This window comes from Mytilus californianus, unplaced genomic scaffold (assembly GCF_021869535.1).
Source record: "Mytilus californianus isolate M0D057914Y unplaced genomic scaffold, xbMytCali1.0.p SCAF_2, whole genome shotgun sequence".
Classification (NCBI taxonomy): Eukaryota; Metazoa; Mollusca; class Bivalvia; order Mytilida; family Mytilidae; genus Mytilus; species Mytilus californianus.
In genome coordinates this window covers 91,047,217-91,071,844 of record NW_026262668.1, presented here as the reverse complement: position 1 = coordinate 91,071,844, position 24,628 = coordinate 91,047,217, and the positions used below count along the sequence as shown (strand labels likewise).

The 24,628-nt window shown below is 32.1% G+C and overlaps 2 protein-coding genes across 19 annotated transcripts in view; one reads left to right on the top strand and one right to left on the bottom strand.

Annotated features, from left to right (window-relative positions):
* Positions 1-3,528, top strand: part of LOC127728444 (mediator of RNA polymerase II transcription subunit 24-like) — a 74,111-nt gene extending 70,583 nt beyond the window's left edge. For all 18 annotated transcript variants that reach the window (XM_052235806.1, XM_052235805.1, XM_052235804.1 and 15 more), the window contains 2 exons: positions 172-317; positions 1,945-3,528. In XM_052235806.1, coding sequence (XP_052091766.1) covers positions 172-317; positions 1,945-2,106 — 308 coding nt within the window. In that variant the 3' untranslated portion in view covers positions 2,107-3,528. The remainder of the gene's footprint in view (positions 1-171; positions 318-1,944) is intronic.
* A 442-nt stretch (positions 3,529-3,970) lies between these two features.
* LOC127728467 (lanC-like protein 2) lies at positions 3,971-24,550 on the bottom strand. Its single transcript, XM_052235862.1, has 9 exons — positions 24,460-24,550; positions 20,063-20,180; positions 19,289-19,502; positions 17,497-17,641; positions 16,600-16,740; positions 12,374-12,559; positions 7,404-7,580; positions 5,637-5,709; positions 3,971-4,931 (listed from the first exon to the last, which is right to left on the bottom strand). The coding sequence occupies exons 1-9, from the start codon at positions 24,532-24,534 to the stop codon at positions 4,855-4,857; spliced, it is 1,206 nt and encodes a 401-aa protein (XP_052091822.1). The 5' UTR covers positions 24,535-24,550; the 3' UTR covers positions 3,971-4,854.
* Between the last annotated feature and the right edge of the window lie 78 nt (positions 24,551-24,628).

Below are 24,628 nucleotides of genomic sequence, written 5' to 3'. Positions count from 1 at the left end.
GTACCTTATTTTCACAGTCATAAAATAAAATGGACTAAATTTTTCTGGATATTTATAATCTCCCACCAAGGAAAAGTTATTTGCTAGATGCTTTGTACAACATCTTCTAATGTTATTACTTTATTAGTATGCTGAATGAAATGTTTAAAACTTCAAACTTGTTTTTTTCAGTTAATATGTTCCGATTGATGAATGCTATAAGTCAGGAAAGAAGTGTAGGTCCACAAATCAGTTTCATTGTGTCATTTATAGAAGAAGCCATTAAATGTGGACCTCAGTATTCAAAAGGTATCCTACAGTTTATGCCTCCTCAAATGGTAAGTGTTTAAAATAAACAAACATGATATCAAAAAATAAAAATTAAAAAAGTTTATATGAATTTATCAGTTTTCCAATAAGTACCGTAAAAAGCTGGTAAATCAGAATTTAAATTTGTAAATTGTAGAAGTTTTAGAAAGTGCTTTAGCACATTATAAGTCTTTATTAATGTCTGTGATCTGACCAGATCCCACAGTAATACCAGTAATTCACAACTGGCAAGATAGTACTTCTCTCCAAAATATCATTTCGAAAACAGTGTTTGATCAGGGTTTAATCTTAAAAAAAAAGAACCCCAAAGAGTGAAATTACATGTACTGAGGCATTCCAAGTGTAACAGCATTGCTCCATGCTGGAAACTACTCCTTTGATAGTGTAAATAGAGAAGGAAATGGAGCACATCCTTTTGTAAAATCATGTGTCCAAAGTTTAACATTATATAAATAACATAGCTGAGAGGGTGATAGAGCAGATTGTTACCCCGAGAAAACATTGTCAACTGAGGCGAAGCCAAGGTTGACAATGTCTTTTTGAGGGGTAACAATCTGCTCTATCACCCTCTCAGATATGTGTTATTAGTCCCCTACCGACGAAGTCTGTCCATCCGTCAGTCCGGCAAATCAGTTTTCCACACTTTTTTTCTTTATTCTTGAAGATATTGATTTGATATTTGGTATATAGTTTTGCCATGACAAGTACTAGATCAAGTTCGAATTTTGTTCCGGTCTGATGATTTAAATTTTTTGGCAGGTTTGTTTGTTATTTTGTATAAACTAATTTTCTGAATGCTATATATATATAAAAAAATAATGAAGTAAAATCCTTTAATTAGATAATAATCTATTTTTATTAATGTATATATTACATTACATTGTGTAGATAAAAATTGTTGACATTTTATAGATAAGTTACAAATCTTTATTAGTTTGTGACAAATAAAAGAAAAAATATTTGGAACTATTAATTATATTTGATTATAATTTGAAATAGATATACACTGTATTACATCATATCTAATTTTAGAGAACTATTAATCATATCTAATGTTAAAGTGTTTTCCACACTTTTTTTCATCATGCTTGAAGATATTGATTGATAATTGGTATATAGTTTTATCATGACAAGTTATACAGATCAAGTTCGAAATTTTGTTTCGGTCTGATAATTTTGTGCAGAGTTATGGTCCTGGGACTTGAAAAATTCACTCATTTAATCAGTTTTCCACACTGTTTTTAGTCATGCTTGAAGATATTGACTTGATATTTTCTTTTTGTTTACACCATGACAAGTTATAGAACAAGTTAGCTTTTTGTTCCAGTATAATGAATTTTTACCCGGTAGGGGACTATGTATTGCCATGCAATACTCTCAGAATGCTTGTTTGATTTATTATACTGAATGTTCTGTTATTACTATCTATTAAATTTCAAATTAAAAGAAATACACTATGACGTCTTGTACATAACAACCATCCGTATTCAATAATGGGCACATTTGATCAAGCGTCTCCGTGAAGGGTAATAGAGTATTTGCCATGGGATAGAGTAAATTGTCTCCCTCTTATTAACCAATCAAAGTCTGGCATTTTGACATGAAGTATAATAAATTATAACATCTATTTTGCAGCTAAGTCAGATCATGAGAAACATGCCTGCTGTGTTCACCAATCAACAGATACTTCACATCTGTGACCTTTCAACCTTGACAGGGAGAAAGTGGGCTGCTAAGGCAGTGTGTCAAAATGCAAGATATAAACATGACTATATAAATATAGACAGGAACAGCTGAAAATTAGATTTGTTTAAATGTGGAACACACCAGCTTGATTTTTAATTAAGTATTCTGATCTTTCAGTAAAATGTGCAATGCCACTAGAAACTATCATTTGTTTCTGAATCATCATGATCATAGTGTATGACAAACAACATCTATACCAGAATGTGTTCAATACTGTTGTGAATTTATAATTATGTATGTAAGGCAGATGTGCATAATGGAAGTCATGAATATAGTATACTAGAAACCATATGGCCTCTTCCAGTACCAATGCAACATTAGAATAGTATTTTTTGTACCACTTTTGTATCCACTACTGTTCCTGGACAGAATTTTACAAAATTGTCACAGAATCTTGCTCTCATCATATTTGTTCTTTTGCACATTTGATTTCACTAAATCTAAATGATTTCTGGGGTCTCTCTGACATGAAATGGACTTGGTCATATCCTCACACTTTATAACACATTCATATCCTGTTCTCTTAAACCCACTAATCAGAATTTATTAAACTCTCAGAATCATCAGGTTATCATTTTATGAGCTGTGCTGACAGAACCTTTAGTTGTTACTACTTTGTAATGATGCTAGACCCTCTTATAAAGTATGGCATTAAGTAGGATGTACTTGAATAGATAAAATGAGTATTATACTTTCTATTTGAATGGATTTCAGTTCTGATTTGGGTTTTTAAGATCTCAACACATTTCTTCTTCAGACTTTTAAAAAGATGATTTTATTATCCTCATACATAAAAGAATTCAAGGCAAAGGGTTTTGTTCAGGTCTCTGCCAAAAAAATATTTATCAACAGGGAAATTGGAATGTTTGCACTGCAGAATTTAGAATTTGGTTACTTGCTTTTCAAACAAAATTATGGAAGAAATGATTTTTGTGATATCTGCTAAAAAAAAGTGAAATCTTGTTTTAAAAATTATTAAAGTTAAATTATGAATCTTTGCAATACATTTGAATAGGAAAAATAAGACAGAAGTAAAACTGAGTGTTTGCAGTATAGGAATTGGAAATTTGAATATCGAAAAGGGTATCCAACCTTGCAAAAAACATAATAGGTTATTTTGAGTTCCTTCACTCTGGCAAAGATAAGAACCCAAAACTGTTATATTAGCATTACTTTGATAAAATATTTGTTGAAGATTTCTAAATATTTATATTTGTGCTAAGACCAAAATGATTAGAATTCAACTCTTGTAACACAGTGTACATACCATTCTCAGGAGATTAATGTATTGAACAGTATAGCTTTCATGTTTCTTGTTGAAAAGATTTGTTTCTCTTTTAGATTTATGAAATGTCTTAAAAGTTAACATGCATTTGCTGCTTCAGAATCTGTATTTTGTGTGTATAATTGTACTATTGCAATAAAATCTTGACTTGAGTGTCATGAATATGAAATAAATGAAGTGCTACAGTTTAGTGTGTTCATTATTGTCCACTACCTGTGGTGAATATTGTGGAAAGTGAGATGAATGTAACCTTTTCATTGGCATCACAGTATCACCTGTTAACCCAAGATAACTGCCTCATTTGTCTCGTGGTAACTTGTTTTCCTAGAGTGCAGGTCATGGGTTTAAACCGAGGCCTGTTCAAACCAAAGATTTTATTGATATTGGTATTTTCTTCTCCTCCTCTAAGCATGAAGCATAAAGAGTTAGAGCAAAGACTGTTCAGCTCAGACTCAGAATAATGTGTCCAGGTAGGTTAACTTGTCTTCCTGTGGACTGATACTTTATGAACTAGCTTGTAAAAAATATTGCTCACCGTGTTTGGTCTAGTACAAAGCAGGTTAGTATTCATATTTCATTAACATGTTCTCCTCCTGAATATGTATTTAATTTGCCACTGGAAATTAAACAACCATTCATCATTCTTTATTCAAGTATTCATTGAAAATATTTTTTAAAGTGCACTGTGAACCTCGTTCTTCTATGTTATAATTAAACACACACAGAAATGAACTTCAAGGTGAATGAAAAATATAATACAAAATACAATGGTAATACAAGTGATTATATTTGTAGAAAAAAATGCAGCCTCCTGTAAGATGTCTCTTTGTCAAATACCAGAAATCTAACACTCCTTTGTCTGGTATTCCACTTTTGAAGCAGTTAGATTTTATACATTTTGAATATATACCAGTCATCACTGTAGCACTGATTATTTGAAATCTGTACATGATTTGTATTGAGTACTAGGATCAGAATGGAATGCTATCTGTATATGACTTCAATAAATAGTTACACCTTGACAGACCACTTTTGTCATGCTAACACACAGTTTATATGCTTTATTTGACAATATAATAATTATTATGCAACATCAAAGCATAAATCACTCTAACATGACAAATCTACAAACCAAATGCTTTAAATACAATGTATTATCTTTTCAACAATGAGATTTGTACTATGGTATATAGAACTCTGTGGCATTACAGAAATATAAATCGCAATAAGACACCAACATATCCATTAAATGAGTAGGTTTTCATATATATTTCTGTTACATCTGTTTTTTTTCACTTTACTCATGTGACAGTATTAAACTTATCACTTTCTTCACACTTATATAAGTTCCTGATTTTCCTTCAAACTGAATATTACATTTGCTAATGTATTGTAAAAGCTACAGTAGTTGTTATAGCCTTAAAGGAATTACTGTTCTATTGATGTTTGTTGAAGCATACAAGCCTTCCAATCCTGAGTAGACTTCAAGTCATATTGAATCAACTGTTTAAATTTCAAAGTTCAAAAGCAGGAAACCTGGCATTGGAAGGATCTAGTAAGTCAATTAGGAAATATATTGTTCCTGCCATACCTGTAACATAAATAACAATTCATTACCATAAAATTTCCTTTCATTCAGCATACAAATATATAGGTGCTCAAGGGTCACCTCTTCTTTTCCATATGACATTCATTTTTTTTTTTAACATGATAATGATCAATGTAATTACCATGATTGAAGATATATGTATCTCACTTGATTAAGCTATCTTGTTACAAATGAAACAAATCAGTGCAACATCTGATACAACTGATAAAAGGAGTAAGAGCAAAGACTGGTCAGCTCAATGTCAGAATAATTTGTCCCAGTAGGGTGAAATGTCTTCCACTGTACATTGACCTTGTGAACTAGCACATTAAAAATCTGGATCAGTGTGTCAGTCTAGTAAAAAGCATGGTTCTTATTCTTGTCCCATCTACATGTTCTTGTTCTAAATATGCATTTAATTTGCTGCTGGACAATAAACTGCCATCCGTCATCATCATCATTAGTTTCTTTAAAAAAAGATTTGTGCAATTTCTGATATGGTATATGGATTATGAACATGAAAATCAGTTTGACTTCCCAGTAAATGTTTAAAGAGCATAAAGATACTAAATCTTCACTTTGAACTAAAACAATTTTTATGAAATTGTACATAAAATGTCCATTGACTATAAACTATTTCAATTTAAGGATTCTTTTTCATATCGTATATGGTATGATGTTTTGAAACTACTATAACAATTCAGTCACCTTCAAATAAAGAGTATGGTGTATCTGCTATTCTACATCCATGTTTACCATAATCAATGCACCATTCGGCAAACTGAAATGAAAATTAAATTTTTGTGCACATTTGTTAAATGTAAAAAAAGGTACAAAATGCTTGTACCGTAGAAAGGCTTGTATAGTCCGCGGTTTTATTCTCCAAAATTGGACCTTCCAGACGGGGTGCGGACTATAGAGTACAATAAGCAAGAAATAAGAGAAAAATTTCAATTTCGCGGTCGAGGTGGTTTGTTTACGTTCCGCCATCTTTGTTATTTCTATTGTAGAGGGCGCTCTTATCATTTTTCAAACTAATAATTTTAACTCATCCATTTTAATAAGTTATTTTTATTCAATATCAAATTAATACTGATAAATATAAAAACTAAACCTTTCATTACAAATTTCTCGTTTCTTTTCAATGCATTGGTTGAAATAAACTGGTATCTGCTCGATTGAAACGATACAAACATAGTGAAAAAGACAACCGTAAACCAGCTTAGAATTTGTAAACTACAAAACGAAATCGGTTATTGTTCGTTCCGTTTTGGTGTTTCATACTGACGAATATGGTTTGTATAAGCTTAAGACCCTTCAAACATTAATGTGATAGATATATTAAAGACTGTTTTACAAAAGGATGGAACTGTTTTACTTTCAAAGTCGTATTATAGTGATATCTGTTATGTACGAATTTCGACTCTCACCGGTTAATTTCTTCTTTTACACGTGCTTTTTAAACTTCCTGTTTAAACATACACAAGTTTCTAAATTGTTTTTTAAGTGAATTAAACTTATTTTAACAATCATGAAGCGTTCTAGAATCATTAACAAGCAGTTTCAGCTTCTGTTTGATGATGGAAAACAGGTTTTTCCAAGAAAATACCGCAAACGACCGCACAGGATTTGAAATTACCGGAGTTTCATTAGACCTTTTCTAACAGTTACAAAAAGTTTTTTTACATAGAATTTCGTGGGGAGAAGGGGGTGCGGACTATGTACCACTGCGAACTATACAAGCCTTTCTACGGTACTCCTTAAGCATAAAATTCCTGGGTAGAATAAAAATTGAAAAATTGAACAAAACTACTGGAATTAAGGGTTTCAGGTTTGTTCCTTAGAGTTGAATATTGATAAAAGTACATATAGCTTCTTTGTATAGTATCTGCTTGTTTTTTTAGGTTCAGAATTCACTGATTTCAGAGAAACATGAAAGTAAAATATGAGTTCTCTTTTTGCATATTCTGTAAAGAATGCCATTGAAGATGAGATACATGTATGATATTCTGGTGGCCAGATACACACTAGTTGTTCTATTTTAAGATTTATTTGTTTGAAATATAAGTGTCTACTCTGAAATATCAGCAGCTCTACTTCAGAGTAGATTTAATACAGCAACACCATTAAAGTGCAGGCAGACATGATTTTATGTACTGACCTTAGTATAAATGCAAAGAATTCAATTGGCAAAGCAAAGTATCATTAAGTCTTGTTTCAAAATATAAATGGGCAAATTGATGTTAATGCCCTTATGACTATACACAATAGCTTACGGCGCATATTTTTTGTTGTACACTCATATACAAAGTGAGGAAATGTAGAGTTACATATATATAAAAAGGTATTTATCTCACACTTAGATTTAAATAAAAGCTTTCCATTAATGTTGTAAGCTTAATATAAGTATTTGCCTTTATTTTCCAGTTGGCACACAACCATGAAAGAAAATTCCAAACAAATTGTGACACCCACCTTATAAGCCTGATATAAGTATTTCTGGTCATTGGTCATTCTGTACATAGCCAGAAAGGCATAACCATTTCCAGCAGTACCATGACAGATTCCATATCCTTTCTTCAATATACCTCTCTCCCAAATTACAGAAGAACATCTCTTGGCTGCTTCTAAATACTTCTTATCTGAAAATAACTAATAAATGAAGGTAGATTTATGAGTACAAAATTATCCTAGACAAATTCAATTCCTTCTACCATTTATCTTTGTAAGAACCATAAAATTCCAATTTTTAACCGGATTTCCAATGGAAAATATTGATTATTAGTCCCTTGACGAAGTCGAAGGGGACTTTAGGTTTGCACTCTGTCTGTCTGTCTGTCTGTCTGTCTGTCTGTCTGTCCGTCCATCCGTCAGTCAGGCAAATCAGTTTTCCACACTTTTTTTCTTCGTGCTTGAAGATATTGATTTGATATTTGGTATATAGTTTTATCATGACTAGTTACAGATCAAGTTCGAATTTTGTTCCGGTGTGATGATTTTGTGCGGAGTTATGATCCTTGGACTTAGAAAATTCATGCAAATAATCATTTTTCTGCACTTATTTTTGTCATGCTAAAAGATATTGATTTGATATTTGGTATATAGTTTTATCATGACTAGTTACAGATCAAGTTCGAATTTTGTTCCAGTCTGATGATTTTGTGCAGAGTTTTGGTCCTTGGACTTAACAAAATTCATGAAAGTAATCAGTTTTCCGCATTTTTTTCATCATGCTTGAAGATATTGATTTGATATTTGGTATATAGTTTAACCATGACAAGTTACAGATCAAGTTCAAATTTAGTTCGGTTCAGATGATTTTTTTTTGGCAGAGTTATGGTCCTTAGACTTAGAAAATTCACTCAACTAATCAGTATTCCACATTTATTTTTGTTATGCTTGAACATGTTGAAGATATTGATTTGATATTTGTTATAAAGTTTACACCATGACAAGTTATAGATCAAGTTAGCATTGTGTTCAAGTACAATAGATTTTTAACCGGTAGGGGACTATGTATTGCAATGCAATACCCACAGAATGCTGATGTACAGTGGGCTGGCTGTGACTAAAAGAAGGTCAAATTCAATTTTCATGATTTTAGCTTTTATAGTTGTTGAGTTGTATACCTTTAAGTAGCAAAAAGTGATACTTAAGAGCTTTGTCTGTGCAATTACTTGAAAAGGCTTTGATGAAATCTTTTCAAATTTAGATATGTTGTTTCCTGTGACTAAATAAAGATCAAGTTTGATTTTAATGATTTTAGCTTTTATCGTTGTGGAGTTGTAGACCTTTAAGTAGTGAAAAATGAAACTTAGATTGATTTTGGCCTTTCCATTTCTGAACCCTACAAAAATTCATTTATTTTTATGCCCCTGCCGTAACAGAGGGGGCATTAAGTTCTATCCTTGTCCGTCTGTCCGTATGTCTTGAAATTGGTTTCCGTTCTCTAACTTTAGTTAGCCTCAACCAAATGTTAAGAAACTTATACACAATGCTTATTACCACAAAACACAGATCAAGATTGAATTTGGGTGGCGTCACTTTTACCGTTCTAGAGTTATGCTCCTTTACAAATGGAAAAATTGCTGAATTTTTCGTTTCCTTTCTCTAACATAAGTTTGCCTTAACCAAATGTTATGAATCTTATAAACAATGCTTATTACCACAAAACACAGATCAAGTTTGAATTTGGGTGGCGTCACTTTTACCGTTCTAGAGTTATGCTCCTTTACAAATGGAAAAATTGCTGAATTTTTCGTTTCCTTTCTCTAACATAAGTTTGCCTTAACCAAATGTTATGAATCTTATAAACAATGCTTATTACCACAAAACACAGATCAAGTTTGAATTTGGGTGGTGTCACTTTTACCGTTCTAGAGTTATGCTCCTTTACAAATGGAAAAATTGCTGAATTTTTCGTTTCCTTTCTCTAACATAAGTTTGCCTTAACCAAATGTTATGAATCTTATAGACAATGCTTATTACCACAAAACACAGATCAAGTTTGAATTTGGGTGGCGTCACTTTTACCGTTCTAGAGTTATGCTCCTTTACAAATGGAAAAATTGCTGAATTTTTCGTTTCCTTTCTCTAACATAAGTTTGCCTTAACCAAATGTTATGAATCTTATAAACAATGCTTATTACCACAAAACACAGATCAAGATTGAATTTGGGTGGCGTCACTTTTACCTTTCTAGAGTTGTGCTCCTTTACAAATGGAAAAATTGCTGAATTTTTCGTTTCCTTTCTCTAACATAAGTTTGCCTTAACCAAATGTTATGAATCTTATAAACAATGCTTATTACCACAAAACACAGATCAAGTTTGAATTTGGGTGGTGTCACTTTTACCGTTCTAGAGTTATGCTCCTTTACAAATGGAAAAATTGCTGAATTTTTCGTTTCCTTTCTCTAACATAAGTTTGCCTTAACCAAATGTTATGAATCTTATAAACAATGCTTATTACCACAAAACACAGATCAAGATTGAATTTGGGTGGCGTCACTTTTACCTTTCTAGAGTTGTGCTCCTTTACAAATGGAAAAATTGCTGAATTTTTCGTTTCCTTTCTCTAACTTAAGTTAGCCTCAACCAAATGTTATGAAACTTATACACATTGCTTATTACTACAAAACTTAGATCAAGTACAACTTTTGGTAGTGTCACTTTTACCGTTCTTGAGTTATGTCCCTTTATAAGGTTATATGCAAGCAGTGGCATCATCTGTGTCCCATGGACACATTCCCCATATATTTTCACTTCATCCTGTTTGGGGGTCCAGATTTACAAATATCATTTTCATGCAGGAAAATCCAGTTTGCTGTCAATCTGACAGCCTCTTGTTGATTACGTAGTAAAACTAAAGGCTCTATTATAAAGAGCCTGTGTCGCTCACATTGGTCTATGTGCATATTCAACAAAGGACACTCTCCAATGTTGTAGACAGGAATAGAATTCATGACAAAAGTCTGTTTTGTTGATCTTATATTGCTGATAATTTAGCCTATTTAGTTTCTGTCTATCTTCTTTAGTTATTGCTCAAAACACAATAGAGAATAACAAAAATCCTCATTTAAGGGCAATCACTCCTATAAAGAGTGACAGTCTACTTAACTATATCGGCAAAATTTGACTTGTTAGTAGATCTTGACTTGCTGATCATTTTTGTGATTTAAAGTGTATCTTTATCTGTTATAATTTTCTATCATATATGGCAAAATGCAAAAAAAAAAGTGAAAATCGTCTTTAAAGGGCAATAACTCCAATAAGGAGTTGTCTGACCATTTCCTCCATATTGTCTTCATTGTAGATTTTGTTTTGCTGATCATTTTTGCCTAGCTAAGTTTCTATCTGTCTATTATAATCTTAAGATATAAGGCAAAAACACAAAAAATTGGTCAAAATCATCATCAAAGGGCAATAACTCTAATAAGAAGTCAATTGATGATTTCGACCATGTTGACCTATTTGTAGAACTTGTCTTGCTGATCATTTTAAAGTTTCTCTGTATCTATTATAGTTTTCAAGATAGTAGGCAAAAATGAAAAAAAATGGTAAAATTTGTCATTTAAGGGCAATAACTCCTATAAGAAGTCATCTGACAGTTTTGACATGTACGGACAATTGGTAGAGCTCAACATTCTGAACATTTTTGCTCTTGTCAAATTTCTCTCTTTATAATGATTTTCAAAATAGACAAAACTTGCAGTTTACCCCCTATGTTCTATTTTTAGCCATGTTGGCCATGTTGGTTGGCAGGCGGGGTCATCAGATACATTTTTTTAACTAGATATCCCAATGATGATTGTGGCCAAGTTTGGTTTTATTTGGCCCGATAGTTTCAGAGGAGAAGATTTTTGTAAAAGTTAACGGACGACGACGACGGACGCCAAGTGATGAGGAAAGCTCACTTGACCCTTTGGGTCAGGTGAGCTAAAACAAGCTACTTCAAATGCCTTTCAGAAAAAAATGTTCTCTTTTGAAATAAATACACTGATGACTGTACCTGATATCTTTTTGTCAGTCAAAGAAATTTTCAAAACATCATCACAGTTAAATTTGTTATTTGGTTTCCCAATAATCTTTCCACTAGAGATAGGAAAGATATGGTCCATAGGTTTAAGAGAAGAAATTGAAAGCTGACCATTTAGAATCAAGTATACCCTTTGGTAGCCACAAATTTCATCCACTCTTATGAAATAATTAAATATAAAAAAAATCATTATTTTTCAGGCAAATTTTGTAAAGATTGTAAGATGTACCATGCTATTGCTAATAGAATTCAATGGAAACCTGTATGACATCTGGTCCACCAAATCACCACAAAGTGAGAATTCATTGTAAAAAGTCTAAAAATTATTATTTCCACCAGTTTAGAAAGATTAATTGGCCCTTTAGGTTTTTAGCCCAGAGGAGAAAAAAAACCCACTGAACTGTCCATTTAAAATCAAATACATGTATTGCATTTGGTGACCATGTTTTTGTCCAATCATAACGAAATACCAAAATCAGAGGTTTTTGAAATAACGCTTGAGATCAAAGGTTGATAACTTATTTTAGGTACCCTTGAGATCAAAAGCTTTGGAAGCCAAAAATATAAAATATTTAACACCATCAAAACCCAAAAAGCCTAACACAACAATTAAAACTGTCAATGGTCAACTTTGTCAGAGGGAGTTGCAACCTTAGTTCCAATACGATAACATAATTTATAAATCAAATACTTTCAATCAAAATGTATTACCTGAACCAATCCATTAGCAACATGAGCAAAGCACTGACTACTGGGTGGATGTCTAGGCTACATAAAAATCCTTTATAAGTAAAGTTCAAAAGATAACTTTTTTATCCTCAATGAAGAAACTAATTTTCTTAATACATGTTTTAAGTAATGTCCATTTACTGATGTGTGTATAAAAATCCTCATCTTGAAATTTTTACCTGGTAAGCTTTAATAAACATGTAAATCCAACCAGGGGCACCATGACACCAGTGTATCAGCTTGTCACCTGAAGAACTCCCAATTGATGAGGGACAATTCCCTGACGGAAACTGTAATGACATCATCCAATCAACTGTTGGTCGAACTAAAGTTTGTAATGTGTCATTGAAAGATGGATCTTTTATCTGTGAAAAAGATGTATGCATCCATTGTAGATTCAAAATAAAAACAGGAACACACATGCTGAAAAGTCTCACCTGTTTTACCAATCATGATTGAATTTTATGTTGAAAGTTTTAAAGATCAAGTTTACTACAGGTATCACATATAAACTTAACATTATCATGAAAATAATGTCAAGGTCAAATAAACCCTGGCAGGCAGATATTACACTTTACATTTATTCCATATATATATATACCAAATATAGTTGTCAGACCTTTTGCCTATAGTATCTGAGAAATGGACAATATCACGAAACTTAAATCCAATAAACCATGAAAACTATGTCAAGGTCAGATGAACCCTGCCAGATGGACATGTACATCTTACAATCAAACTATATACATGTACCAAATATAGTTGAAAATATAGTTGACCTATTGCTTGTAGTACCTGAGAAACGAACCTAATCACAAAAACTTAATATTGACCAATGAACCATGAATAGAAGATTTAAAGGGCTAAACCCTGTCAGGCGAATGTGTACACCTAACAATAATTTCATACACCAAATATAGTTGACATATTACTTATACATGTAGCATCAAAGGAATAGACCTAAACAGGAAAACTTAACTTTGCTCACTGATCCATGATACCAGGTCATGGTCAGAAGAATCCTCTCTGAAAGACATGTATAACCTTGCAATTTTTCTATATACCAAATATAGTTGTCCTATAACTCATAATAACTGAAAAATAAACTGTTGACACAGAGAGATGTCTCGCCTGTCTGCATAAAATTCAGAAAAAGACAATCTGATGGACAGCAACATGATTTATTAATTCAGTCACAGGACCATTATCTAGTAGGCAGGGCCTGAAAATAAGCATCAAACTGATATGTACTGATAGTAATGCAACTTTATACAAAATATCATTGATCTATCACAAGTAGTTCTTATCAAACTGACTTAAGCAGAAAACTCAACATTGAAAATTGCTAATTAATTCAAAGTCACTGGAGCATGACCTAGGGGGCAGGGCCTCGAAATAGCCGTCAAAACTGATATGAACTGATAGTAATGCAACTTCATACAAAATATCATTGATCTATCACAAGTAGATCCTATCAAACTAACTCAAGCAGAAAACTTAACATTGAAAATTGATAATTAATTCAAAGTCACTGGACCATGATCTAGGGGGAGGGCCTCAAAATAGTCATGAAACTGATATGTAGGGATAGTAATGCAACTTTATATTAAATATCAATGATCTATCACAAGTATTTCCTATCAAACTAACTTTAGCAGAAAACTTAACATTGAAAGTTGCTAATTAATTCAAAGTCACTGGACCATGACCCTGGGAGCCTCGAAATAGTCGTCAAACTGGTATGTACTGATGATAATGCCACTTTCTATTAAATATCAATGAACTATCACCAGTAGTTCCTATCAAACTAACTTAAGCCGTCGCTGCAAAATCAATCCCTATGTCTCGCTTTCCGCGACTTTCGTCACAGGCGAGACAAAAAACCACTTGACAACTCTATAAACATGCAAATGAGGTCAAGGACAACAGACAAATGCTTAACAGAATCTTCATAACATAAGGCATCTGTTTAAATTTAAAGCTTTTTGCAAAGAGCTAATTCTGCTACTGCTAGATTAGCATCCCTATGTCTCACATTGTACAACTTTTGTGCCAGGAGAGACAATAAAGAGCTGCCCATGTGTGCATGATACACCTGTCTCTTTTTCATCAAATAAAGTGCCATAACTCCTCAATGTCATATAAACTGTTATCACAGAGACATGTCTCGCCTTTTTGTAATTTTGATAATGCAAATGTTGAAATTAAAATAGCAAAACTTTAACATGTAAGTTATGCAAATATTCCAAGTCGATGAACCATGACTGAAGGTACATGGCTAAACAATCTCCATGGAAATGAGATGTGCCAATGCTAGTACAACTGCATACCAAATACCATTGACTTATTATAAGTTGCTCCCTTTAAACAAACCTAAACACAAACATTAACTTGTAAACTATGTAAAAGTTTCAAAGTCAATGAACCATGATGAAGGGGTGGGGCTATATAATCTCCATGGAAACGATACTTGCAAATGCCAATAAATTTGCATACCAAATATCATTAACATAACATAAGCAGTTCATCTTAAACTGATCTAATCACAAACTAATACATGTAAACAAAGCAAAAGTTTCAAAGTCAATAGACCATGACTGAGGGGGCGGGCCAAATATTCTCCATGGAACTGAGATTTGCTAATGCTTATACAACTGAATACCAATTAACATTGGCCTACCACTAATGGTTCCCCTTGAACTGACCTAATCACAAACTAATACATGTAAACTAAGCAAAATATTTTCAAAGTCAATAGACCATGACTAAGGGGGCGGAGCCAAATAATCTTCATGGAAATGAGATATGCCAATGCTTTAACAACTGCATATCAAATATCATTGACCTACCACTAGTGGTTCCCCATAAACTGACCTAATCACAAACTAATACATGTAAACTAAGCAAAAGTTTCAAAGTCAATAGACCATGACTGAGGGGGCAAGGCCAAATAATCTCCATGGAAATAAGATGTGCCAATGCTAATACAACTGCATACCAAATATCATTGACCTACCACTTGTGGTTCACCATAAACTAGACCTAATCACAAACTAATACATTGTTGATGCCGGAAACAGCATACCTATGTCTCGCTTTTTGACTCAGTCAAGGCGAGACAATAAAAATAGATTATGAATGATTATGAGTTGTTGACCTTGTTGGTGAATGGTCACTTGATGTTGAAATTAGGTAAGTTTTCAGTTACTAATGAGTAATTGGTCAACTGAGCAATTCAAGCAATAAATAAGACACTTGCTGAGTCTGATACCACATTACTTGAAGAATGACTCATTTGAATGGTATTTTACTGGAATCACAAAAAAGTTTTGGATTAATTTTGAATTGACATGCTTGAACCTCAACTTTTGTCTTTTCACATCGATTTATTGCAAAAGAAATTATACTTTTCCATAGATTCACTTGAAGATTTCCTGTCCATTTAAACTTTTGTAAGTTCTCTTGTCTCACCTAATGAATACAATAGCTATTGTTCTCTGTGGAGTTTATTCAATGGGACCTTTAAATTTCTTCTAAGAGAAATCCATCACTAATTTATTAATTTACCTGAACAAAAAATTTAACTTTCAATGATGAAAATACATGTACCAATATACTAAAAGGACACACAAAACTGCATGTGATATTGTATTTATTCAATATCAATGATATATTTTCAATTTGTTGAGTATAAACATGGATTCAACCATTAGAAGTTGCTTTCAGACAAAATTTTAAATATTGTACCTATTGAATTCATTTTTTTGTGTTTGACAAATAAAAACTGGAAAATGAAGATGCTAAATTAAAGCCTTCTGTAAATAAACAAACACTAAAAAATGCAAATTTCAACAGGAACAATGCTAAAAATTTTGTCAGAAATTAATTTTTTATAATTAAATCAGTGTTAATATTTAAAAGATTAAAAATATATCATTGATATAGAATAAATACAACATCACATGCAGTTTTTTGAGTTTATATATGTATTTTCATCTACTAAGAAGAACATTTTTTGGTCAGGTAAATTAATCAATGAATGATGGATTTCTCTTACAAGAAATTTAAAGGTCCCAGTGAATAAACTAAACAGAGAACAATAGCTATTGTATTTATTCAATGGGACAAGTGAACTGACAAAAGTTTAAATACCTTGACCAAGAGGAGATGACTCTGTGGAAAACTTTCATTTGGGTTTCAATAAATAATGACAATACTTGAACTAATACACAAAATTACCATAAATTCATTTAATGCCAGAAATTGGCTTATGTACATTTATCCTATTCATTTCATTAAAGTTATCTTCATGAAATGTATTTAGAATGATTTATAAATAAATAGTTGACACCATTTTAATGAGTTACAAATATAATGTGAATTATTTAAATTAATTTATAAAAACCTGCATTAACAAATACAGAATCCCAGCAATGCCATGAGCTGCTCCAAGATATTTCTTTTCATGCCACTCGTACATCAGGGGACAGTGACACTGTTCCTGTTGTGACAATCTCCTTCCAGAATCTATAATCGAAGATGCCACCTGAAAATCATATTTACACTAGATATACATAAATAAAAGGTAGATCAATGTATTAGATATTATTATCAATTTTTCAATTATAATATTGATACAGTCTATAACCTTGAGTAACTCAAAAACAGAAATAACTTTTTTGAGATAATATTGAACCATGTATATGAAGTATATGAATCAGACGTCTCTGCATGAACTCTTTAGACTAAATATCTTGACCTATTTCTGATACCAGAGACAATATAGCAATTAGAAAAATTACTCAATATACAATAATGCCTCACTTTCTATTAATCACATAACATATCTAAGTATCTCAACTATCAAACGCTAAATTTATCAATGTGAAAATATAACGAATCTTGTTTGTGGACTATATATATATATATATGCTTGTTTATCCTTATAAGTACTTAACATATATTTGAAAATATTTTTTAGGTCATAAATTAATTAATTAATTAAAGCATTATAACTTCAATCGAACTCTGTGAAATAAGTTTTTAAATGAAATAATTTATTGTTCTCATTATGTCTGTGTATGTGTAGAATGTTAGACTTTAATATATTGTACGTTGTTGTGTGGAGAGGACATACATAGGCTTATACAACATTATAGTAGCAATTGTTAACATACAATGTAGCTGCCAAAAGAGTATTACTTTTAATAGTGACTTCTGATGCAGACAAGACAAAAAGGAAAATAATGCACTCAATTAATTTCAAATCTAAAACAGTTTATAATTCAAAAGTGAGTACCACCTTGCTGATGAGGGCATTATCTACTACTTCTTCTCCTATGTGATGTTGAACATAAAGCAGAGAATACAGATATCCAACACGCCCATTTAGTGCTTCATCTGGCAGTGATCTATCAGTAAATACTGTGCCATGCAACCCCGCAAGTCTGTACGTAATAGAAAATATAATTATGATAACCCCATTCTCTTTTTCCCCAACCTTTTTTCTTTTAAAAAAACAATTTACTGAAGTACTTGTTTTGCAATTATAAAATGTTGGAAATGTAGATGCTGTATGAATAACTAGGAACTTAATGATAAACTTTAAAAAAAAACATACAGACATGTACAGCTGCTAGTTGACTATATATCTCTGACAGTATCATCAGCTTAGTAACATGTACAGCTGCTAGTTGACTTTATATCTCTGACAGTATCATCAGCTTAGTAACTAGTCAGCTTAGTAACATGTACAGCTGCTGGTTGACTATATATCTCTGACAGTATCATCAGCTTAGTAACTAGTCAGCTTAGTAACATGTAAAGCTGTTAGTTGACTATATATCTCTGACAGTATCATCAGCTTAGTAACTAGTCAGCTTAGTAGCATGTACAGCTGTTAGTTGACTATATATCTCTGACAGTATCATCAGCTTAGTAACAAGTCAGCTTAGTAACATGTACAGCTGCTAGTTGACTATATATCTCTGACAGTATCATCAGCTTAGTAACTAGTCAGCTTAGTAGCATGTACAGCTGTTAGTTGACTATATATCTCTGACAGTATCATCAGCTTAGTAACAAGTCAGCTTAGTAACATGTACAGCTGCTAGTTGACTATATATCTCTGACAGTATCATCAGCTTAGTAACTAGTCAGCTTAGTAACATGTACAGCTGCTAGTTGACTATATATCTCTGACAGTATCATCAGTAACTAGTCAGTGTTTCGGTACCGACATGATTTATAACATATATACCTTTCTCAAAATTGCCTGCTTATAAATTTATGAATTATTAAGAAACTAAGGTTCAAACTCCCTAGGGCAAAGTTGACCTTAGATGGATTTGGCTATTATTTTTAGATCCCTTTTGGTCATAAAGCTCTTCGTGTGTTTCAGTCCTTATACATCCTTGTCTTTCAAATATTTGGCTTTGAGAGTTTCTGATGAGGGCAAATCCAGAATAATGCTTTGAATGCATAAAATTCATAAAAGGTTCTTTTCATTTTTTTGACACTATGAATGATTAGTAATTAAAGGAAATATTCCAACAAACATGACAAAAGTTATATTCAGTTATGAAAATATTTTTTATTCTAATTTTTATGCCAAAAATTTTGTTTCCCTTCAAAATCAAATGGATGCGTGCCAGTCTTGAAGTATGGCACTTAATTTTTCTTATTAGGTAATTGTCAATTTCTTTTGGGTTGATGAAATTAACTTTAAATGCCATGTTTAAATATATCTAGCTTTTGAAAGCTTATATGACATTATCTCAAGTATTTACGTTTAATAGCTTATTAAAAATATGTATGTATTAAAGAAATATAGTTAGGTCTAATAAGTGTATAGCATAAGATCACATATACTTAGTTTTTACAATTATAGCAGATCCAGATTTGTAAAAAAGGAAACACACTGTTATGGAAAAAAAATACATAATAAAATTAAATGTCTGTGTGTTAACTATAATTTCTTCTTTCTAAGGGGGAACCTAGACCCTCTACATTGGCATTTAAATAATAGAATTTTCCATTCACTCAGCTTTTATATTATTGAGATCTGTGCAAATTTTAATTGAGAAAAATATTACCTGTCAAGACAAGATTTCCTGTCATCTTCATGTCTCAACATGTGATTTATTACAGCACCAATAGCTAAAGGGCCTGCATCCCCACACAGAAAAGTATATTTTCTCCCCTTCAAATGGCGAAGAGGTCTTTTTAAGTACTGTAGCCCTGTTTGTAAATACTGTTGGCTACCAGGCACAAGTTTGTTTTGTAGATGGATATAAAGAAGTGCAATGCCTGAATAAAAATAAGAATGTTAAATAATTTGATTGGCAATTGTAAATACTACTGTTGTTTTTTTAATGAAGATTTGGAGATATATTCATACAAATCAATAAGAAGGTAAAAAATCTTTTTTGATTTGAACTAAAATGTTACCCAACTCCTTCTGCTAAAGAAATGTAATGTAACTGTTTAACAATCCTTGCGACTCAAGTACTGTAATGTTGTTGTTATATGGAAAAGAAAGGATATGGTGCATCAATTCATTATACATTATCACTATGAGCACAAGGAAAAATAAATGCAAAGGAACATTGCTTTATTGATTTTCTTCATCTCAAAGAAACAGTGTCACCTCTAATATGGAGCATTAATACTCTAACTGTAATTTCATAATGGCCCCTAGTATTTTTTATGTGGAATTCTTTACTAGATGTCAATCTATAGATACATAATGCATTAATTGAAATCTTCACTAGCTAATAAACTTGATACAGATATTGACTTGTAAGCTATAAAAGTTTTACTTTGAAATAAGAAATAATTGACAAAATGGTAATAGCTAGAGTGTATACCTCCAGTTCCTGTATATACTGTATAGTTACTGTCATCTTCACTTTCCAATCCTCTATATAGTTTTTCTAATAATTTATTGATGGCTCTTTGTACATTTTCTTTCAGTTCTGATTTCAACTACAATGTATAAGCAATATTAACACCATTATCATGTTAATACAATTGTATTACTACATACTTACAAAAATGTCAGAGAAGCAGTTTCCAAGAGAAACTGTTCACCTGTAAAATTTTGCATATGTCTTAAGATAAGGTTCAGTGTTTGGTACAATGGTAATTATGTTTGAAGTCTTTCTCACTGATACAATGCACATGTTTCGTTGTCTTATCCAAACCTCTAACCCTTTTTCCATAATACAACACTAGATACATGCAGGTTTGATATTTATATGTAAGTTTAGTTTGATTTATTTCCCTTGAACACCATGTTGGGGATATACATGGTTGAATTACGAAATTAAAACATGTAATTATAAACAAGTCAGATTAGAGATTCTTCATTATAAAAATAAAGAGATGTGGTATGATTGCCAATGAGACAACTATCCACCAAAGTTCAAATGAAGTTGATGTAAGCAATTATTAGAGATTCTTCATGTCCGGTAAACCATCAAATCTCAACCAAATGGTTAAGCGAGAAAAAACTTTGCTGGGACTTCCTGTTGAGCTTTTCTGGCATAAAATATCAAAAATATAGATAGGGTAGGTTGACTTTCAATCAATTTTATTGCCAATCTGTGATTTTTTTGCTAAATCAGGAGAATGTCATGCCATAGATAACTAAATGAGAGCTTATATATAATTGTCCTGTTTATTACTTGGACCCATGTTATTTATAATAAAATGACATCGAAATGACTTTTCTCTGCAGGTAAATGCAACAAGCACAGTTTATTAACTTTAAGCTAAATATGTTATAAAGTATGTTGGATTGAGATTGTCTGATATCTGTTGCGATATTCTGGAACAATGTTGAGATCTTCTCTTGAATAATACTTTCAACTAGCCATGTGTCAATCGGTTTATGAAGGTCAAAATTCAGGATCCTGCTGTATAGTGATTGTCATTTTAACTTGTTTCTAGTTGAAACATTAGTTTTTGTGTCTAATACAGAGGTATCCGGTCGTTCCGTCCCCAAACCTATCCGGCCCCAAGTCGATCCGGCCCAAAGTCGATCCGTCCCAAGTCGATCCGGCCCACGTCGATCCGTCCCTAAGTCGATCCGGCCCCATAATAAGATATGAATAAACTATATTGACTTTGGAGGATTTTGTGACAAATTTTAACAGTATAAATGGAATTTGTAAAAATGATGGATGACAACAGGTAAGTGAAGTATTGGAGTACCAGTCAACGAATTATTTTAAATCGATACGAAAATGAGTGTGATTGTGTCTGTTTATATAGCAGCGTCAACATATTGATATGAAGTTATTTTCCATGATAACTTTGAACGTCATGGCGATTTTTATTTTATTTAATTCACACACAGAAATGCTAAATAAATATTTAACTCATCATATTGACTTGTTTTATCAAATCATTAGTCTATAATCGGTTTGTTTATTCAACAATTGTCTAATGATTGTGAACTAAGGTAATGCCACTCGTGATCACTTAATTCAATCAAATCCTGATTGATTAAAGTTACGCAATCACTCGTCTTTATAGTTTGATCTTTTGTTTGGTGTTATGTGTTATAATAATTAATTGTATTTTTTTTCTTCAGGTAACATAAGAGGCTTCTATAACACGTTTTTTTTTTTTTTTTTTTGTAATATCGAATATAGTCAATATATATTTTTAAAGTTGACAATATTTTGAATAGTTGTGTGTAGATAAAAAACAAGTTTTATGAGTATCCATTATTCTGTATTGTAAGATAATAACAAAATAATTACACCCGATGCACATGAAGATCACATCTATTTCTTCATTTACCATGCGTCAGTAGAGATACTCCTATAAAGGAATTTAAAAAAAAGTAAATATCTATCTTTATAATGTAAAATACAAATATATAATACAAAAAAATAGAATTTATAAGCTTTTTACCATTTTACACCTGAAAAACACGCAAGTTAATATTCCCAGATTTAAAACACAAGAGTGCACACGCTGAAATGTCTCGCCTTCTTTACTAATCATTGATATTATGTTGATAGTCCTAAATATAAAGCTTTATTACAAATATCACATAAACTTAACATTAACCAAGTAAACTAAACATTGACCAATGAACCATGAAAATGAGGTCAAGGTCAGATGAACCATGCTAGGCAGGCATGTACAGCTAACAATTCTTCCATACAACAAATATAGTTGACCTATTGCTTATAGTTTAAGAAAAACAGACGAAAACACAAAAACTTAACACTGAGCAATGAACCTTGAAAATGAGGTCAAGGTCAAATAAAACCTGCGTAACTGACATATAGATCATAAAATATTTCCATACACCAAATATAGTTGAACTATTGCATATAGTATTAGAAAAAAAGACCAAAACTCAAAAACTTAACTTTGACCACTGAACCATGAAAATGAGGTCAAGGTAAGATGACACCTGCCAGCTAGACATGTACACCTTACAATCATTCCATACACCAAATATAGCTGACCTATTGCATGCAGTATTAGAAAGAAAGACCAAAACTCAAAAACTTAACTTTGACCACTGAACCATGAAAATGAGGTCAAGGTCAGATGACACCTGCCAGTTGGACATGTACACCTTACAGTCCTTCCATACACTGAATATACTAGACCTATTGCTTATAGTATCTGAGATATGGACTTGACCACGAAAACTTAACCTTGTTCACTGATCCATGAAATGAGGTCGAGGTCAAGTGAAAACTGTCTGACGGGCATGAGGACCTTGCAAGGTACGCACATACCAAATATAGTTATCCTATTACTTATAATAAGAGAGAATTTAACATTACAAAAAATCTGAACTTTTTTTCAAGTAGTCACTGAACCATGAAAATGAGGTCAAGGACATTGGACATGTGACTGACGGAAACTTCGTAACATGAGGCATCCATATACAAAGTATGAAGCATCCAGGTCTTCCATCTTCTAAAATATAAAGCTTTTAAGAAGTTAGCTAACGCCGCCGCCGCCACCGCCGCCGCCGCCGGATCGCTATCCCTATGTCGAGCTTTCTGCGACAAAAGTCGCAGGCTCGACAAAAACTATATACTTTTTTCATATTTATGGTTTAATGATTTAATGATGAAAGCAAAGACAAAAATATTTAAGACTTATATACAAAATTACAGTTTGATTATATTAAAGCAAAAAGTGAAAATAGAAACTTACCGAAACTTGTAATGAAAACATAATCAACATAGTTGTTTTAAACTCTTTTAAAGAAAATATTTGTCAAAGGCCAATTTTTTTTTTACCGTACACCTTTTACATTATAATAAAATTCATAAACATTTATGAATTACAATTAATATATATCTTTATTTTTAATCCTCATAAATATATTTTTTTATTGGGCCGGATCGACTTTAAATATGGGCCGGATCGACGTTGGGCCGGATCGACGTGGGACGGATCGACTTGGGCCGGATCGACGAGGGGCCGGATCGACATGAAAGCAATACAGATACTAGAGAGTTGTGGTTTTTAAAGTCTAGCAAACAAAGACATGAAAGATGTAAAGTATATATATATAAAGGATGGGTGAATAGTACATGTACCTTTATGTTTGATTAAAAATTGCCCCATCAAGAGGATGATGAATCAGAATGTAATTTTTTCTAAGTGTTGAATACCAATATGTATCTTTGTTCTCTCAATTTTATAGGCTGCTGTTTCACCATTGATATAAGGAATGGTCTTTCATATTGTTGCATGTATTCAATATTGAGGACAATTTCAAGCTTGACATTAATACCTAGGCTATTGTATATTGTTGAATACTGTATCTTGCCCTCTGTTTGTCTATTGATTGTTTTTTTCTCGCTAGGTTGCTGTCACATTGATGTAGATCCCACATCTCTTTTTATTTCTTAGCTAGCTCCTATTTTTGAAAGTGTTTGATGGCAGACATTTATGAAGGAAGTTTTGGACATAGACCTCAAACATGACAAAAGGGATATAACGCTTGCTCAAATTGTCCCAATCGAAGTCTGGTGCTATCTTTTTTTGGAGTCCAATGTTATATCTCTTTGACTGTGTGGTACAATGTAATTTTGAAGAAAATGATTTGCTACAACAGTATTATTATTTGGTCATTTGATTGATTTAAGTGCAAGTATTTGAATTGATGATCACTGAAATCATGTAAACATTTGTATTCTCATACAGACAGTGGAAAACAAAAATGTCATGCAATAAAATAGTAATATATCAATGACATTAGCTACTGCTAACACACCTGTCCTTTTGGATCAGTCAAATGCTCATCTTTATAATGTGGAAATGGATTTTCAAATTCTCTCTTTTCACTCATATTTTTGTTTTGGTGAGTTGATGCAATTTAAATAAGCAATGTAAAACGAATTATGTTTTTTTCTTCTAAATTAGTGTATTATTTTTATCTTTCA

Coding starts and splice junctions, on each gene's coding strand:
- LOC127728467 (XM_052235862.1), bottom strand. CDS start 24,534: ATGAGTGAAAAGAGAGAATTTGAAAATCCATTTCCACATTATAAAGAT. Junction 20,181..24,459: donor TGACTGATCCAAAAGGACAG/GTGTGTTAGCAG, acceptor TATACATTGTAG/TTGAAATCAGAACTGAAAGA. Junction 5,710..7,403: donor ACTTATATCAGGCTTATAAG/GTGGGTGTCACA, acceptor TTTTCATTTCAG/TTTGCCGAATGGTGCATTGA.